The sequence below is a fragment of the Oncorhynchus masou genome, chromosome 33, assembly GCF_036934945.1.
Source record: "Oncorhynchus masou masou isolate Uvic2021 chromosome 33, UVic_Omas_1.1, whole genome shotgun sequence".
NCBI lineage: Eukaryota > Metazoa > Chordata > Actinopteri > Salmoniformes > Salmonidae > Oncorhynchus > Oncorhynchus masou.
Genome location: NC_088244.1, coordinates 10,983,587 through 11,002,870, shown reverse-complemented (window position 1 = coordinate 11,002,870; position 19,284 = coordinate 10,983,587). Strand labels below are relative to the sequence as shown.

At 46.5% G+C, this 19,284-nt stretch overlaps 1 protein-coding gene across 2 annotated transcripts in view; it reads right to left on the bottom strand.

Moving 5' to 3' along the window:
• LOC135527818 (plexin A3-like) overlaps positions 1 to 19,284 on the bottom strand; it is a 195,709-nt gene that overhangs the window by 50,486 nt on the left and 125,939 nt on the right. For both annotated transcript variants that reach the window (XM_064956417.1, XM_064956419.1), the window contains exon 10: positions 5,238 to 5,438. In XM_064956417.1, the coding sequence (XP_064812489.1) occupies positions 5,238 to 5,438 (201 nt within the window). The remainder of the gene's footprint in view (positions 1 to 5,237; positions 5,439 to 19,284) is intronic.

Here is a 19,284-nt window from a genome sequence, read left to right as displayed (position 1 = left end):
CTAACCCCCAGCCACAGAACAGGGGCCTCCCATGAGGACAAAAGTGCTGACTGATATCTGAACGTTCTCAGCAAGGGGCAGAGTAAACAGGAGATGAAATTGATTGATTCAGCATTGCCTATCTGAGGACACTCACAATTGCATTAGCATGGACCCCATGGCCTTAAAGTCACCTGGCTACAGCACTGTGGGAATGAAGCTGCGCCACTCGTCTTGACGGCAAATTGATTGATGGCTGTTGCCTTGAGTGTTTGGGGAGGAGGGGGGGGGGGGGGCAGCACACACCAGAGACTGAGTCTAATCTGCGGCATGTCTTTACTATGGCTAAATTACTATTCAGGAGAGATCCATCAGTTGAGGGCAGAGAGACAGAGACGGGGGGATGATGTGGCCCGCTGTGTCACAGGTAATCACACCATCTATTCATCTAAACATCCCATTCAAACAAAGAGAGAGGAGAGATGGGGGTGGAGAAAGAAAGGCAGAGATAGAGAGATACACGGGGGGAGGGGTGTAGGTAACATTCTACATGGGGGAGGGGAGTCAGTTGGGGGAGGGGAGTCAGTTGGGGGAGGGGCATCAGTGGGGGAAGGGCTAAGTAAAAAAAAAAGTAAAAAAACATCAATCTCAAGGTTGGGTTTCTCTTTTCTGTCAGACCGAGATGAAGCAGGGGAGTGTGAGGGAGGCCTAACATTTACAGTTAATGTTGTATATTCAATGTTTTATTTTCTCAATAGCTTTGGTGACAAGCCGAATTTCTTCAGCCTCCTGAGGTTGAAGAGGCGCTGCTGCGCCTTCTTCACGATGCTGTCTGTGTGAGTGGACCAATTCAGTTTGTCTGTGATGTGTATGCCGAGGAACTTAAAACTTGCTACTCTCTCCACTACTGTTCCATCGATGTGGATAGGGGAGTGTTCCCTCTGCTGTTTCCTGAAGTCCACAATCATCTCCTTAGTTTTGTTGACGTTGAGTGTGAGGTTATTTTCCTGACACCACACTCCGAGGGCCCTCACCTCCTCCCTGTAGGCCGTCTCGTCGTTGTTGGTAATCAAGCCTACCACTGTTGTGTCGTCCGCAAACTTGATGATTGAGTTGGAGGCGTGCGTGGTCACGCAGTCGTGGGTGAACAGGGAGTACAGGAGAGGGCTCAGAACACACCCTTGTGGGGCCCCAGGGTTGAGGATCAGCGGGGAGGAGATGTTGTTACCTACCCTCACCACCTGGGGGCGGCCCGTCAGGAAGTCCAGTACCCAGTTGCACAGGGCGGGGTCGAGACCCAGGGTCTCGAGCTTGATGACGAGCTTGGAGGGTACTATGGTGTTGAATGCCGAGCTGTTCGGCTTGTCACCAAAAGCACTCACAAACTTCTACAGAGGCACAATCGAGAGCATCCTGGCGGGCTGTATCACCGCCTGGTACGGCAACTGCTCCGCCCTCAACCGTAAGGCTCTCCAGAGGGTAGTGAGGTCTGCACAACGCATCATCGGGGGCAAACTACGTGCCCTCCAGGACACCTACACCACCCGATGTTACAGGAAGGCCATAAAGATCATCAAGGACATCTACCACCCGAGCCACTGCCTGTTCACCCCGCTATCATCCAGAAGGCGAGGTCAGTACAGGTGCATCAAAGCTGGGACCGAGAGACTGAAAAACAGCTTCTATCTCAAGGCCATCAGACTGTTAAACAGCCACCACTAACATTGAGTGGCTGCTGCCTACACACTGACACTGACTCAACTCCAGCCACTTTAATAATGGGAATTGATGGGAAATGTTGTAAATATATCACTAGCCACTTTAAACAATGCTACCTTATATAATGTTACTTACCCTACATTATTCATCTCATATGCATACCTATATACTGTACTCTATATCATCGACTGCATCCTTATGTAATACATGTATCACTAGCCACTTTAACTATGCCACTTTGTTTACATACTCATCTCATATGTATATACTGTACTCGATACCATCTACTGTATCTTGCCTATGCTGCTCTGTACCATCACTCATTCATATATCCTTATGTACATATTCTTTATCCCCTTACACTGTGTATAAGACAGTAGATTAGGAATTGTTAGTTAGATTACTTGTTGGTTATTACTGCATTTTCGGAACTAGAAGCTACAAGCATTTCGCTACACTCGCATTAACATCTGCTAACCATGTGTATGTGACAAATAAAATTTGATTTGAGCTGTGTAGACATTGATTAGTTTAATTCACTCTGGTTATCAAGGTGAAATATAGACACGCATTGGCATGCACAGTGGGTAGACAGCAGTAGCAGCATATAGCTGTCTACATGAAGAATATTAGCCTATCCCTGTGCGTGACAAACAACTTCAAATGTTTATCTGTAGGTGAAGTGATTAAAGCACCCATCTATTTATGCTGATAGCCTCACTATATTCATAGAGCTGTCTCATTGTTTACACAGCATCAGCGGTTCAATGCCTTGAACAATCCAAACCCCAATGCTCCAACCTTTGGGCACTCAGTTAATGGTCTACCACAAAACTACTTTTCAATTTCATTTTAAATGCATAGCCGGAGCGCGGGGTGGGTGTCAGAGACAGAAAGAATAATGGCACGAAGGAAATGAGTGATAGCGGATGGAAGGACGACAGTTGCTCTCCGTGCCAGGGTCCTTCCGAAGGCCTTCACTATGTAGCGCACCAGGCAGCATGTGTCGGCCAGGGAAAGTACAACAATCAATCCTAACCTGACCCATTGAGGTGTGTGTGCCGGAGACGTGATCCTCATTATTAAGTTGCCACGGGACATCAATTGTCCTGTCGAAGGAAGGCGGCCCACAGCCTGAGCTTTGATCTGCAGGGGTTAGGGGGGTTAGAGGGGACACACTCCGTGGCAGAAGCCTGGTCATTTTCCTACCCTCCTACCCCAGGAACACTCCGGCCCATCCACCCACACCACATTCCCTTTCCCTGGTGTTACATTGTCCAACCAAATGAAGAGTCACATCCTGTGACTGGCTAATTGTTTTACAAGATTCCCTGGGGTTACAGTGTCAACCAGATGGGTCACAGAGGGCAGCCGTCTGTGACATTACTATGAGACAGAGGGAGAGAGATAGAGAGGGAGAAAGAGAGAGAGGGAATAGGAGAGGGAGAAAGAGAGAGAGGGAATACGAGAGAGAGGGAGGAGGAGACAGAGAGAGGGAATACGAGAGAGAGGGAGGAGGAGACAGAGGGAGAGAGAAAGAGAGAGAGGGAATATGAGAGAGAGGGAGAGAGAAAGAGAGGGAGGAAGAGACAGAGAGATAGAAAGAGAGGGAATAGGAGAGAGGGGGAGGAAGAGAGACGGAGAGAGAAAGAGAGGGAGAAAGAGAGAGAGGGAATAGGAGAGAGAGGGAGGAGGAGACAGAGGGAGTCAGAAAGAGAGAGAGAGGGATTATGAGAGAGAGGGAGGAAGAGAGAGGGAGAGAGAAAGAGAGGGAGAAAGAGAGAGAGGGAATAGGAGAGAGAGGGAGGAGGAGAGAGGGAGAGAGAAAGAGAGGGAGAAAGAGAGAGAGGGAATAGGAGAGAGAGGGAGGAAGAGAGAGGGAGAGAGAAAGAGAGGGAATAGGAGAGAGAGGGAGGAAGACACAGAAAGAGAGAGAGGGAATAGGAGAGAGAAGGAGGAAGAGAAAGGGAGATAGAAAGAGAGAGAGGGAATAGGAGAGAGAGGGAGGAAGAGAGAGGGAGAGAGACAGAGAGGGAGAAAGAGAGAGAGGGAATAGGAGAGAGAGGGAGGAAGAGAGAGGGAGAGAGAAAGAGAGGGAGAAAGAGAGAGAGGGAATAGGAGAGAGAGGGAGGAAGAGAGAGGGAGAGAGACAGAGGGAGAAAGAGAGAGAGGGAATAGGAGAGAGAGGGAGGAAGAGAGAGAGGGAATAGGAGAGAGAAAGAGGGTGCTACAGAGTGTGAGAGAGAGAGAGATATGGGGAGAGAGGAGACTCTCAATGTCAGCTCTTTGACATGCCACATGTTTCACTGGGATTGAGAAAACAAGTTTAATGCTCTGAATTGATGTCTTTGCTGATTTTGAGGATAAAGTATTTTTTTCTGATCAGTGACTCAATGAAAAGTCACCTTGATTTCTTCTGCATATTATTTCCATGCGAGAGAGCAAGAGAGGAAGGGGGTAGGGAGAGGGAGAAGGGAGGGAGAGAGGGGCAGAGCAAGAGAGAAAGGGGGTAGGGAGAGGGAGAAAGGAGGGAGAGAGGGGCAGAGCAAGAGAGGAAGGGGGTAGGGAGAGGGAGAAGGGAGGGAGAGAGGGGCAGAGCAAGAGAGGAAGGGGGTAGGGAGAGGGAGAAGGGAGGGGTAGGGAGAGGGAGAAGGGAGGGAGAGAGGGGCAGAGCAAGAGAGGAAAGGGGTAGGGAGAGGGAGAAGGGAGGGAGAGCGAGAAGGGAGGGAGAGAGGGGCAGAGCAAGAGAGGAAGGGGGTAGGGAGAAGGAGAAGGGAGGGGTAGGGAGAGGGAGAAGGGAGGGAGAGAGGGGCAGAGCAAGAGAGGAAGGGGGTAGGGAGAGGAAGAAGGGAGGGAGAGGGAGAAGGGAGGGAGAGAGGGACAGAGCAAGAGAGGAAGGGGGTAGGGAGAGGGAGAAGGGAGGGGTAGGGAGGGAGAAGGGAGGGAGAGGGGCAGAGCAAGAGAGGAAGGGGGTAGGGAGAGGGAGAAGGGAGGGAGAGGGAGGGAGAAGGGAGGGAGAGAGGGAGAGGGGCAGAGCAAGAGAGGAAGGGGGTAGGGAGAGGGAGAAGGGAGGGAGAGGGAGGGAGAAGGGAGGGAGAGAGGGGCAGAGTAAGAGAGGAAGGGGTAGGGAGAGAGGGAAGGGAGGGAGAGAGGGGCAGAGCAAGAGAGGAAGGGGGTAGGGAGGGGGAGAAAGGAGGGAGAGAGGGGCAGAGCAAGAGAGGAAGGGGGTAGGGAGAGGGAGAAGGGAGGGAGAGAGGGGCAGAGCAAGAGAGGAAGGGGGTAGGGAGAGGGAGAAGGGAGGGAGAGAGGGGCAGAGCAAGAGGAGAGAGGCATTCTCTGTCTCTATACCAGTATTAGTATAGGACCTGCAGAAAACTACTTCAAAAGATCAGTCTATGATTAGCATAATAGTACAAAAGTACTTATTGAGCTTTTACCTTGCACCAAGATCCCAAACCCAACAAAATACACAAGATATTTTACAGTAAATACCGTATAAACACATTGAGTGCAGTCATGTTAATAGGCCAGGCACTCACTGAGGTGTTCTGGCATTGGATACAGGAGCTGTTGAAGCGTACAGCTGGGATGCGTTGCATCTTGCCCTGGATGTTAAACACACACTCATAGTTCTTCTGTCCAGACTGGGGCTGAGGGAGGTTCCGGGCTCGCAGCGTGATTGGACGAATGATCCCTGCAGGTACCAGAATGTCACTGGTGGGCAGGATCTGGGGACAGCCCTGAAAATCAACAATCACAAATAAAGTTACAAATTAACACTCTGCTCATTTTCTTTGCAAAGCCAAACTCATTACAATAAAAGTGATTAATAAACATAATCGTTAATTAAAACTTGGTCTACATAGCTAAGGAAGACGTATTGATTCCAGTTTATTGAGCGGTGAGCAGCAGTGAGTAATGTCCATTAGCGGCACTACTTCCACAACATGGCAGAAGGAATCCTGTACAGATGCACAGAAGCCATTAAACGTGGGAATGGCTTGAAAACCAAAGCAAAAAATAGGTTCAAATCCCTATTACACAGCTGTTGGATACATCTCTGATTTGATGAGCCACAAGTTTCTCTGAAAATCACACTGATGAAGCGGGAAATTACTAATCTTCCTTAATCCTGCATGTCTGCCTGTGCTAGTGAGGTGAGCACAGATCTGCCTGTGCTAGTGAGGTGAGCACAGATCTGCCTGTGCTAGTGAGGTGAGCACAGATCTGCCTGTGCTAGTGAGGTGAGCACAGATCTGCCTGTGCTAGTGAGGTGAGCACAGATCTGCCTGTGCTAGTGAGGTGAGCACAGATCTGCCTGTGCTAGTGAGGTGAGCACAGATCTGCCTGTGCTAGTGAGGTGAGCACAGATCTGCCTGTGCTAGTGAGGTGAGCACAGATCTGTCTGTGCTAGTGAGGTGAGCACAGATCTGTCTGTGCTAGTGAGGTGAGCACAGATCGAGAGCCCAGAGAAGGTCCAGGCATTTATCACAGGGATTCATATTGACATTGCAGGAAACAATGCATAAACGATCTCGGAAGTCACAGGAAAGTCAGTATTGATGCAGTGATTACAATCCGAGAAAAATGATGATGAGCGCATCCCCACCCGAGAGATACCACAGCAGCTTAATGACACCCTCCGTATTAAAGGAGATTTAGAATAATCTGTTATCCATTTAGCACTGAACAATAATCAAGGAGGCTGTAAAAGTCTGCCAGGGTGGATGTGATAAATCAGAGGCCTTGTCTGGGCGGGCGTTGGTGGCGAGGTGGGCGGGTGGCGGTGGCGAGGAGGGTGAGGAGAAGCCTCTCTAGTCTGCAGGACAGACACACAGAGCGCCAGCCAACGCCTCGGTGAAAATGATGCAACTCCACAGCCCACACAGCCATAAATCTTGTGTCTGGCAAGTGATTTGTAAAGGTTTATATATATGGTGCATCAATAAATCTAATTTTCATACTCTGTGGATGAAGAGAAAGATTTACTTCCTGCAGGGAGGTGGTGGGGGTGGTGTTCTGACTTCAAATGAATCCGGTTTATCAGCATAACCTCTAGCATAGCCTCTTGCTCCACAGTGAGAACAGAAAAAATCATCAAATCAAATCAAATTTTATTTGTCACATACACATGGTTAGCAGATGTTAATGCGAGTGTAGCGAAATGCTTGTGCTTCTAGTTCTGACAATGCAGTAATAACCAACAAGTAATCTAACTAACAATTCCTAAACTACTGTCTTATACACAGTGTAAGGGGATAAAGAATATGTACATAAGGATATATGAATGAGTGATGGTACAGAGCAGCATAGGCAAGATACAGTAGATGGTATCGAGTACAGTATATACATATGAGATGAGTATGTAAACAAAGTGGCATAGTTAAAGTGGCTAGTGATACATGTATTACATAAGGATGCAGTCGATGATATAGAGTACAGTATATACGTATGCATATGAGATGAATAATGTAGGGTAAGTAACATTATATAAGGTAGCATTGTTTAAAGTGGCTAGTGATATATTTACATCATTTCCCAGAAGGCACCAGAATGGAGATGGTTAGCCTTTTGGAAATTATGAATGTCTCAGATTGCTTCTCAACGATGCTCTGTCAATTGCGAGGTTGACATTCAAAACACCAAAAAGATCCACATATGCCACACCGAGTCACCAGGGACCTTGCATCAACACCTGGTGTGCCAGAACATTTTAAATCATGTTCAGTGTGCATACATCAAAGGCTATATGACTGCAAACACTTCTGAATAGCAAAACTTTCCCTGGTAACAGCCAAATACATTTGACCAAATGTGTACATTTTGGAAAAAGGGGAAAAACGAGGACAGACGAGCAACATTCTGGTAACCAGGTGATGCTGTACAGCAGCACATCTCTGATGGGCTAAGAGCTACTATCTATCTGTAGAGAGCTCTATTCAATGGCTGACATATAAGTACCGTGGATCTGGTTACTCAGGGCCTGAGTGGATTTCATTGCTACCTACATCAGAGTAAAAGCAGCATGGGCCTTGAAGAGCATCACAGAGAGGCTTTGAGTGGCTGGCACATCAGAAACATCATGATTCATTTAACAGAGTAGTGCAGCAAGAGCAGTAACATATTTTAGGTGAGGACTCACGACTCATGAAACTTAATGGGTTTTTCACCGTTTTCAATGATTTAAGTGGACACATTATAAAACCCAAAACTACTACTACAAAAACTAGTTTTATCAGAAACGCATGAACGTGTGTGTGTAATTCAAAATGAATCATTACTTTGGTCATTCAAAATAAATAAGTAAGTAAGTATTCTCTAAGTCGTTACACACAGTGTTCTGGACAGAGGCATTTCTCGTGGTTTCTCTCAGTGGAGTTTGAACATGAATGAATTCCTCTGTATGTGTTTAACACACGCATAACCCCAACATGCCACCACCATTCATTCTCGTCTGCTAAATTTAATTAACAAGCTTTAATCGACTGCATACTAGGGGTGAAACAAGATAAGTGGTTTGTTTATCAGAAACGTTCGTGTGACATTTTAAAAAGCCCGGGGCAGGTAAGTGAGGTTTGTCATGATGGATTGAGACTCTTTCCACAAAGACAAGGAGAATACATTTCAAATAGACTGATTCACAAATCAAATCACATGTTATTTGTCACATGCCTAGTAAACAACAGGTGTAGACCAACAGTGAAATGTTTACTTACAGGTCCTTATCCAACAATGCAGAGTTGAAGATAAAGATTCAAATAAAAGAAATAAAGATAACACGAATGCATCCGATGTGTGTTTCACTTGTAATGCTGGCTATGCTATGATGCACGCCATGCAGCACATGGGACACTAATGCAGTAAGCCATGCAATGAAGGAGCAGTCCCTCCACGGTGGTAGGCAGACAGATCTGTAACAGTATAGTCTCTGAGGCAGCTGTATAGTCCCCCCTGAAGGGCCGTTCTCTGATGCTGATTAGCACCCCATTAAGGCGGCTCAGGCAGTTTACAGCCTGTTGACAGTGTTTCCATTAACCTTATTGTGCATATCCCAGTTATCACACAGCTAAGCACTTTTCTCTGTTGAAACATTAAAAGCCAGAGACGTGAGGCAGAATCATTTTTCTCTCTCTGTCTCTCTCTCTGCCGCTCTCTCTCTCTCTCTCTCTCCCTCTCTCTCGCTTTCTCTCTCTCTCTCCCTCTCTTATTCTCGTTCGCTCGCTCACTCTCTGAGAGCAGAGTAAGCAGAAAAAAGGATCTGTTGCTGTTTTCATATACATTTCTTCACCATTGCTTAGTCACTGTTCTTTCCCTATTCCATTTCTAGTCTCTTAATCTCATTTACAGTCTCCGTCACTGTAATCCTTGAAATGGGCCCCCTACGCATGGTAAAAAAAACACGACTCTCCAAATCATCTGAGAGCTGCTCCAATTAAATGCTAGCTACACAGCAGACTCCTTATACTACCTAATCAAACTCCAACTAGCAGCTTCTAAACTCACCCTGGGAAATATATGGATTAAACACTGTGAGTTTGCTATTCTGGACTCCAGTGTCTTCTACAATGTACACTGAACAAAAATATAATATAAACACAACATGTAAAATTGTGATCCAATGTATCATGAGCTGAAATAAAGCATCCCAGAAATGTTCCGTATTAACAAAAACATTATTTCTCTCAAATTTTGTGCACAAATTGGTTTACATCCCTGTTACTGGGCGGCAGTGTAGCCTAGTGGTTAGAGCGTTGGACTAGTAAACGGAAAGTTGAGAGTTCAAACACCCGAGCTGACAAGGTACAAATCTGTCGTTCTGCCCCTGAACAGGCAGTTAACCCACTGTTCCCAGGCCGTCATTGAAAATAAGAATTTGTTCTTAACTGACTTGCCTGGTTAAATAAAGGTAAAATAAAAAAATTCTCCATGCCAAGATAATCCATCAACCTGAAAGGTGTGGCATATCACAAAGCTGATTAAACAGCATTGATCATTACACAGGTGCACCTTGTGCTGGGGACAACAAAAGGCCATTCTAAAATGTGCAGTTTTGTCACACAACACAATGCCACAGATGTCTCAAGTTTTGAGGGAGCAATTGGCATGCTGACTGCAGGAATGGACATCACAGTTGTTGCCAGATAATTTCTCTACCATAAGCTGCCTCCAACATTGTTTTAGACAATTTGGCAGTAAATCCAACCGGTCTCACAACTGCAGACCATGTGTCACCACGCCAGCCAGGACATCCACATCTGGCTTCTTCACCTGCGGAATCGTCTGAGACCAGCCACCTGGACAGCTGATGAAACTGTGGATTTGCACAACCAAATAATTTCTGGTAGAAACTGTCATAAACTGTCTCAAGGAAGCTGATCTGCATGCATGTCGTCCTCACCAGGGTCTTGACCTGACTGCAGTTCGGCGTCGTAACCGACTTCAGTGGGCAAATGCTCTCCGTCGATGGCCACTGGCACGCTGGAGGAGTGTGCTCTTCACGGATGAATCCCGGTTTCAACTGTACCGGTCAGATGGCAGACAGTGTGTGGTGTTGTGTGGGCGAGCGGTTTGCTGATGTCAACGTTGTGAACAGAGTGCCCCATGGTGGCGGTGGGGTTTGGTGTGGGCAGGCGTAAGCTACGGACAACTGACACTTTTTTTCATTTTATTAATGGCAATTTGAATGCAAAGAGATACCGTGACAAGATCCTGAGGCCCATTGTCGTGCCATTCATCCGCCGCCATCACCTCATGTTTCAGCATGATAATGCACGGCCCAATGTCGCAAGGATCTGTACATAATTCCTGGAAGCTGAAAATATCCAAGTTCTTCTGCGGGGGTACAGGTTAGTTGCGGTAATTTGTACATGTAAAGTGACTATGCAGATAATAAATAGAGAGTAGCAGCAGTGTACAAACAAAGTGGGGGGGGGGGGGGGTGTCGATGTAAATAATATGGGTTTGCTTTTTGATGAACTGTTCAGCAGCCTTATGGCTTTGGGAGTAGAAGCTGTTCAGGAGCCTTTTAGACCTAGACTTGGTGCTCTGGTCTGCTTGCTGTCTGGTAGTAGAGAGAACAGTCTGTGACTTGGGTGACTGGAGTCGTTGACCATTTTTTGGGCCTCCCTCTGACACCGGCTGATATACTGTATCTGTTTTCATTCTATGGAGTCTCAAAGGAGTGTAATAACATTTGTACAAAAAAAATGTAATTCGACTCTTTCATTTTTACATTAGTAGAGGTGCAGTATACCCTGTTGCAAACCTCCGCCCATAGCTCATCACTGATAGTCAGACCAAGGTCCTTTTCCCAGATTATTTTCAGAGGAGTAAAGGAGGAGCCTCCTTTCTCAGAAAGGAGTCTATAGATGTAAGATATTTTGCCTTTAATGGATTGTGCTGTGACAAGAAGGGTTTTAACTTCATTCAATTGAGTTCTAAACCTCCTCAAGGAGGTAAATGAGGAAATGACATGTCTAATTTGAAGATATATTAAAAAAATGGGATATTGGCACATTGAATTCACTGCAGAGAAAGGATTTCAGTGTAGTGGTTTTCTGATGAAATAGGTCTGAAAAGGTCCTGATTCCTAGAGTATGCCAAAGATTAAAGTTGGCATCCCTCAGGGCTTTTGGCAAGTCTGGGCTGCCTACTATAGGCGAGTGAGAACATATTTGGGAGGAAATGCCCAGGTATTTCTTACAGTCCCTCTACGCTAGTAGGGTAAATCACAAAGGTTGTGGCTATGTTGCCCACTTCACTGAAGTTATTAATGAATATAATTGAACTTAAGGGCAATGAACCACAGGATTGGGCTTCTATCTGAATCCACGTTGACTCTCGTCTGTTTGTGATCCATGTTAGCATGTTGAGGATTTTGGCAGAACAGTAGTACAATTGAAGGGAGGGAAGGGCAAGACCACCCTTAGATTCAGGTTTCGAAAGAGTGGAAAACTTGATCCTAGGTTTTTTATTGCCCCATATAAATTTGGTGATGCTTTGGTTAGTTGTCTTGAAAAAGGAAACTGGGAGATAGCATGGGAGCATCTGAAATAAATAGTTCAGTCTAGGGAGGACGTTCATACGGATGACATTAATTCTTCCTACTAAGCTAATTGGGAGGGAGATCCAGGTTTGGAGATCGTTCTAGATTCGACCCAGGAGTGGAAGATAATTTTCCTTGAAAAGGCTATTCAGATCTGGTGTTATGAAGATCCCGAGGTATTGAAACCCCTGTGTTTTCCATTGGAAAGGACATAGTGTCTTTATAGAGCAGGTGAGTGTAATATTGAGAGGGCAGACAGTGGATTTGTTAAAATTGATCTTATAACATGAAAACTTGCTATACTGAGCAATTGTGTCTAAAATGAGAGGGAGGGATTTCTCAGGGTTGGATATGTAGAGCAAGACATCATCCGCTTAAAGTGAAATCTTGTGCTGCAGGCCTCCTGCAGAAACACCCCTAATACTTGGATTTCTCCCTATCAGCTCTGCCAGAGGCTCCGCCCCCAACAAGTAGAGCAGGGGGGACAGCGAGCACCCTTGTCTTGTGCCCCGTTCCAGAGGGAATCTGTCAGAGTTCAGTCCATTAGTAGTCACCATGGCATTTGGATGTGAGTATAGTGATTTAATCCATTTAATAAAATTTGGGCCCATATTGAACTTTCTAAGACTGAAAACAGAAAGCTCCACTCCATCCTGTCAAACGCCTTCTCAGCATCCAGTGAAGCCAGCAGGACAGGGGTCTTCTGTGCGTTTACTTGATCAATAATATCAAAAAGACGGCGAATGTTATCAGAAGAGTATCTGTCTCTAATTAATCCAGTTTGGTCCGTGTTTATTGTTTTGGGAAGAAGAGTGTTTAGTCTTTTGGCGAGCAATTTGGTAATCATTTTATAGTCGAAATCCAACAAGCTTATGGGCCAGAAGGACAAGCAGGATAGGGGGTCCTTGTCCTTTTTGAGCAACACTGTAATGCGAGCTGTGTGCATTGAGTCTGGGAGAACTCAGTTTTTGCAAAAATCCTCCAGCATTGGCATGAAGATAGGACTGAGCTGGGGCCAAAAAGCTTTGTAGAACTCTCTGGGGAATCCATCTGGGCCTGGGGACTTATTAGGTGGCGTGGAGGTAATTGCCTCCAAGATCTCCTCAGGAGTGAAGGTGGAGTTGAGATCGTCTTGGTCGGTCTCTGATAGTTTAGGTAGCGAGATTCCCGCTAGGAAAAAGTGGAGTTCTGCCTCCGTGTGTTTTCTCTCAGAGGTATATAGTTTGCAGTAAAAATTATGAAAAGTTAAATTGATCTTTTTTGGGTCATATGTGACATCGTCCTCTGCTATTCGGATAGCCATGATTGTACGCTCTGACTGCTACCTTTTTTAATTGGTAAGCAAGCAATCTACTGGGCCTATTGCTATACTCATGGTATTTCTGTTTAGAAAAACTTGTTTTTTATCTCCCGAGTGTCGTCCAAATTCAGCTTGACTTTGGCTGCTTTAAGTTGACTCTAGGAGGCGCTGTCTGGGGATTGTTTATGTATTTTTTCACAGCATTCCAGCTCCCTCTCGAGATCTAGCCTGTGTGCTTCCATTGCTTTTTCCTTAGAGGAAGCATATGCAATTAGATGACCTCTTAGTGTGGCTTTAGCAGCGTCCCACATTGTGGCCGGAGAAACAGGAGCATCTTTGTTGTCTTGTGTGTAGTTGTCTATCCATGTAGTTACCAATGTATGGAACGCTTCGGTTGATAGCATGGAGATGTTGGATTTCCAGCTCTTTGACCTCGGGATGTTTTTGCAGAGGTCAAAGCGGAGGTGGACAAAGGCGTGATCTGAAAGTGCTATGGGTCCGATTGTACATGTGGCTGAATTTATGAAACTCTTTTGGATAAAAATGTAATCTATACGGGAGTAGGTGTTATGGACATTAGAGTAGTATGTATAGTCCATAGATGAGCTATTAGTCTCTCTCCAGATATCTATCAGTCCCATCTCTTTAGTAAGAGAGTTCAACATCTTTGCAGATCTAGGATTTGTGGTGGGGACTTGAGATGATTTGTCTAGGGTTGGGTTAAGGGTACAATTAAAATCTCCGGCCACCACGCCAAAGGAGATAATGCTCATTGAACAGGGTTATCATTTTTGACATGAAAGCAGGAGTATCTGTGCTAGGGGCGTATATGTTTAAGATAGTAATTGGGTGACCATACAGTGACCCAGTTATCAAAATAAATCTCCCCTCCGGATCAGATATGTTTTTGTCAATTATGAATGGAACATTGCTATGGATAAGTATGGCTGTGCCTCTACTGTTTGAAATACACCTGTCCCACCCAAGCTCTGCGGAGTTTGGCATGTTCAGCATCACAGAGGTGTGTCTCTTGTAATAGCGCAATGTCTGCCTTTTCCTTTTTTAGAGCACATAGTATATTTTTCAGTTTTACTGCATGGCCTAGACCATGGCAGTTCCATGTCAATAGATTTAAGGTGCTAGTCATCGTCATCGAACAGTAATCGAACTTTAGTGCAAGTCATCACTGGGTAAAAGTGGATAATAGTTACAGCTGCGTTCACATAAAAGGAAAATAAATGGTGTATATAAAATAACAATCTCTGAACACCCCAGCCGAGTTTCCAAACAACTCAACACATCCCATTGGATCTATTACCCCCCAGCTCAGTCTAAAAAAACCCAGTTAGCAACGCACAACGTCTCCCCCTCCCCACCAAAGAAATGCCTCATCATCTCCTCTCCGCATTAAATGACAACGTAGCCCCCGTCCAGACCACACTCCTTTAGTGATAGAATTAATCGCATTTATTCATTAGTCCGTTTCTCATTGACCAGGATTGTCTTACAAAAAACGTTTTGCCTCTTTGGGAGTGTTGAAGGGAAGTTTGTCTTGCAGGTAGTGGATCAGTAGCATGTTTCCCTCTTCTTTTTCACCCAGATTTAATAGAACACAATTATTCCTTCACCCCCTGTTTTCCAGGTCCTCTGTCTTCTCTTGCAGATGCTCTATTTTCTTTTTAGCATTTGCTATTGTTTCCATGGCATCTGTCAATAAGTTTTCCATGGATAGGATTCGCCCCTCTGCCTCGTCCAGGCGCCCCGCGTTTATGGGTATCTTGTTGTTGATGTCAGGCAAAGCGTTTTCCAGGATTGTCACCTTGCCCCCTATCGCACTGAGCTGAGAATCTCAACTCAGAAAGGATGTCTTCGACAGAGTGCGAGGTTGACATTCGTTGTGCCTCGGGGGGGGAGCGGGTCCTCTTGCTCCTGGCTAATGGCGCTAGCTTTTTCTGAAGCTAGCTTCTTCTTGGAGGCTTTTTCCGTCGCTAATGCTCGAGTCCGGGTAAAAATGTCACCTGTAGTGTCGCCATTTGTAGCCGCCATGACTTTTTTTACTGAAGCTAAATAGGTTTGAACTTGGAGTGGAGGCAAGATTTGGAATTGGAAACGACTTGTGCGGAGCTCTAAGTTCATGCGGCCATCTCGTTCAAGGGTCACGTGATCCCCATGTAGAACTTTTTGAGGATCTGGGGACCCATGCCACATCTTTTCCTTCTCCTGAGGAGGAAAGGTGTTGTCATGCACTCTTCTCCACTGTCCTTGTGTGTTTGGATCAAGATAGTTCTTTGGTGATGTGGACACCAATAAACTTGAAACTCTTGACACGCTCCACTACAGCCCTGTCAAAGTTAATGGGGGCCTGTTCGGCCCTCCTTTTCCAATAGTCCATGAACAGCTCCTTTGTCTTGCTCACATTGAGGGAGAGGTTGTTGTCTTAGCACCACACTGCCAGGTCTCTGACCTCCTCCATATAGGCTGTCTCATCGTTGTCAGTGATCAGGCCGACCACTGTTGTGTCATCAGTAAACTTAACGTTGGAGTCATGTTTGGCCACGCAGTTGTGGGTGAACAGAGAGTAGAGGAGGGGACTAAGCACACACCCCTGAGGGGCCCCAGTGTTGAGGATCAGCGTGGCGGATGTGAATACTTTTTTTTCTTCAATTGACTGATTTCCTTATATGAACTTTAACTCACAAAAAGTCTTTGAAATTGTTGTATGTTGTATTTATATTTTTGTTCATTGTAGATAGATATAAAAAATGTCTAACTAATAGAAAAGCAAACACCTTTATAAAAAAAACTGTTATGATATCATAGCTGACATGGAAATATCCCTTGATGACAGAGGTGGAATCAAGCCAGTTGATGTAACAAACACCGGTAGACTGAGATATTATAATGTTCTCACATACTGGCTGCTTTCAATAACAAAGCATGCAGGGAACCAATCTGATCTTGATGTTTTACTTGTAAAGTGTTTTGTAATGTAAAAAACAAGATAGCTTATCGTCACTCCTGTATGAGAAGAGAAGACTGGGAAGGGGGTCTTGACCCTGTGCGGCTCTTCCCTGGGCAAGGCGTGGCAGTACAGTGGCCTCTGGTTACACAGTGAGTAATGGGCCACTGGTTTCTGTGCAGGGGGCTCAGTAATGTGCTGCTGGTGAAATCTGCACACAGTGTCAATTCCTGATTCTCTGTGGCCGTTACCCAACCCTGAGTGCCAGGACCACTTCCTTGCTTCCTGCCGGGATAATGGCTCCTCTGTCACTCATCCCACAATTAATTACTGGGCCTTCGCTCGTTAATAAAGGGCCGTCCCACTGAGACACAGCACAGAGGGGAACAGTTGTTTTGGAGAGCCCAGCAGCACATTCTTTGATCTCAGGGGTCCTCTGGGAAAGGCCAATATAACAACGTGTCTTTGAGCTCTCACTAAGTATTAGGAGTCTCAGTGAGACATCCCTCCCTGAGCTCTCACTAAGTATTAGGAGTCTCATTGAGACATTGCCGCCTGAGCTCTCACTAAGTATTAGGAGTCTCAGTGAGACATTGCCCCTGAGCTCTCACTAAGTATTAGGAGTCTTAGTGAGACATTGCCCCTGAGCTCTCACTAAGTATTAGGAGTCTTAGTGAGACATCCCTCCCTGAGCTCTCACTAAGTATTAGGAGTCTCAGTGAGACATCCCTCCCTGAGCTCTCACTAAGTATTAGGATTCTCAGTGAGACATCCCTCCCTGAGCTCTCACTAAGTATTAGGAGTCTCAGTGAGACATTGCCGCCTGAGCTCTCACTAAGTATTAGGGGTCTCAGTGAGACATCTCTCCCTGAGCTCTCACCAAGTATTAGGGGTCTCAGTGAGACATCCCTCCCTGAGCTCTCACTAAGTATTAGGAGTCTCAGTGAGACATTGCCCCTGAGCTCTCACTAAGTATTAGGAGTCTCAGTGAGACATCCCTCCCTGAGCTCTCACTAAGTATTAGGAGTCTCAGTGAGACATTGCCCCTGAGCTGGTGGGGAGCTCCATTTAAGGCTAAATATCTGCATGGCGTTATTAACTGAGACTCCTAATGTGGGGGACAATGTGAGACGGAGCAGGCAGCACCGTATCTATGTACCGGTCTGTCTGTTGGTCTCTGTGGCTGGCTGGCTGGCTGGCTGGGTGGCTGGCTGGCTGGCGGGGCTAGAAGATTCTCCTCATACGGAAAATCGATTCCTACTTTGATCCTCTCAATTGAGGAGCCGAGGCTGAGAATAAAAGAGCATCCTTGGTCGTGAACAACGCTGCTATCTCTCGGTTTAACAAACCAATTCAAGCCTATTTAAAAACTCTGTATGCATGATGTGGACTACCAAATGTTCTGCAGCACACATCTACGTTGGATCTATTTAAACCCATATCAGTTTTCACAGATTCAAAACATTCCGCTCTCAGAAACCAAACAGTTAACTGGTGTTGGTCCCCACAGAGATGATCTTTCCTACCCTAATGAACCTGGTGAAGGACCAGTAATGAGAGACCATCTATCCATTGTCAGCAGTAGTCATCATAACATCACTGAATACACTGACTAATGATGCCAGTTTATCTAAATGACAACACATTACTCAGGGCGTGAACATTCTAAACAGGTCTATATATACATCATAACAATTTTCTTCAATAGATTAGTTGGAAAGGTGTTTGTTTTTCATTTCCTCATTTCCTGTGAGCCATGCAGCCTTGTGGAGGATGGTGAGTTTGTACGGAGCTCAGCTCTGATCCAGTCCTATCTCTCTCTGCACACTGCCGGGCTGAAGAAGGCACTGTGCTGTGGATTATACAGTAGGATCTGGCTGGCTGGCGTGTCCAGTGCCTTAGGGGAGCAACACATCTCCTCCCTACAGCCCACATCTGTGTCTCTCTGTCTGTTTGGAGTGCCCCGCTGTTTCTCTGAAGCACCTCTCTAACCCAGGGCCAACTCAGGGACAACCCAGGGACAACCCAGGGCCAACCCAGGGACAACCCAGGGCCAACTCAGGGACAACCCAGGGACAACCCAGGGCCAACTCAGGGACAACCCAGGGACAACCCAGGGACAACCCAGGGACAACCCAGGGCCAACTCAGGGACAACCCAGGGACAACCCAGGGCCAACCCAGGGCCAACTCAGGGACAACCCAGGGACAACCCAGGGACAACCCAGGGCCAACTCAGGGACAACCCAGGGACAACCCAGGGACAACCCAGGGCCAACTCAGGGACAACCCAGGGACAACCCAGGGACAACCCAGGGACAACCCAGGGCCAACCCAGCCATGGTAGCACACTGGAGAACAGGGCTGCAGATGAGACACTCTACACTGAACACAATCACACACACGCACGCACGCACACACGCACACACGCACACACACACACACACACACACACACACACACACACACACACACACACACACACACACACACACACACACACACACACACACACACGCGCACACAGACAGACACGCATACACACACAGACAGACACGCATACACACACAGACACAGAGACACTTCAAACCTGGACAATCGACACATTGATCACAGGACAGAAACACTATCAGTTGAATAATAGAATAAGAAGAAAAACTCTGGCAGCCCGCTGGCCCACATGAAAATGGTTTCTTCCCCCTGGCTTAACAGCAAATGACAGTGAACTTGTTGAATCGCAGCATACCAGTCCAAGCCTACTTCTAAAATCTTCCCATGATATGTGTGCTCCTTTTCTTTCTTTCTTTGTGGGAGCAGAGGAAGAGGAAAGTGTCCTGGGCTGCTTCTCCAAAATACTCCCCCTCCAGTATCAACAGTGCATGAGTCACTCTTTTTCGCTGAGTAATTCCTTTTTTTCGGGGTGAAATAAGGAGATTGTCAATTGTGGCACTTTGGGGCAAGGAGTCTGGCGAGGCTGTGGCAGGCTGGGGGAGGCTGGGGCAGGCTGGGGGAGGCTGGGGCAGGCTGAGGCAGGCTGGGGGAGGCTGGGGGAGGCTGGGGGAGGCTGTGACGGGTAGGCCCTGCCCACCCTGCTGCCGGCTGCCTCTGTCTGATAAGGCCAGATAAGGCATCTCTTTGATGTTCAGTTAAGCGTAAAATTCTAATGTGCCAAAAGCCGAAGGGTGCGTGTTTCCACCCCCCTGTCTTTTCTCTTAATATCCCTTCTCTCCCCTAGCCCCAGTCACTCCTGAGCCTGGTTCTGAACATCCCTTCTCTCCCCTAG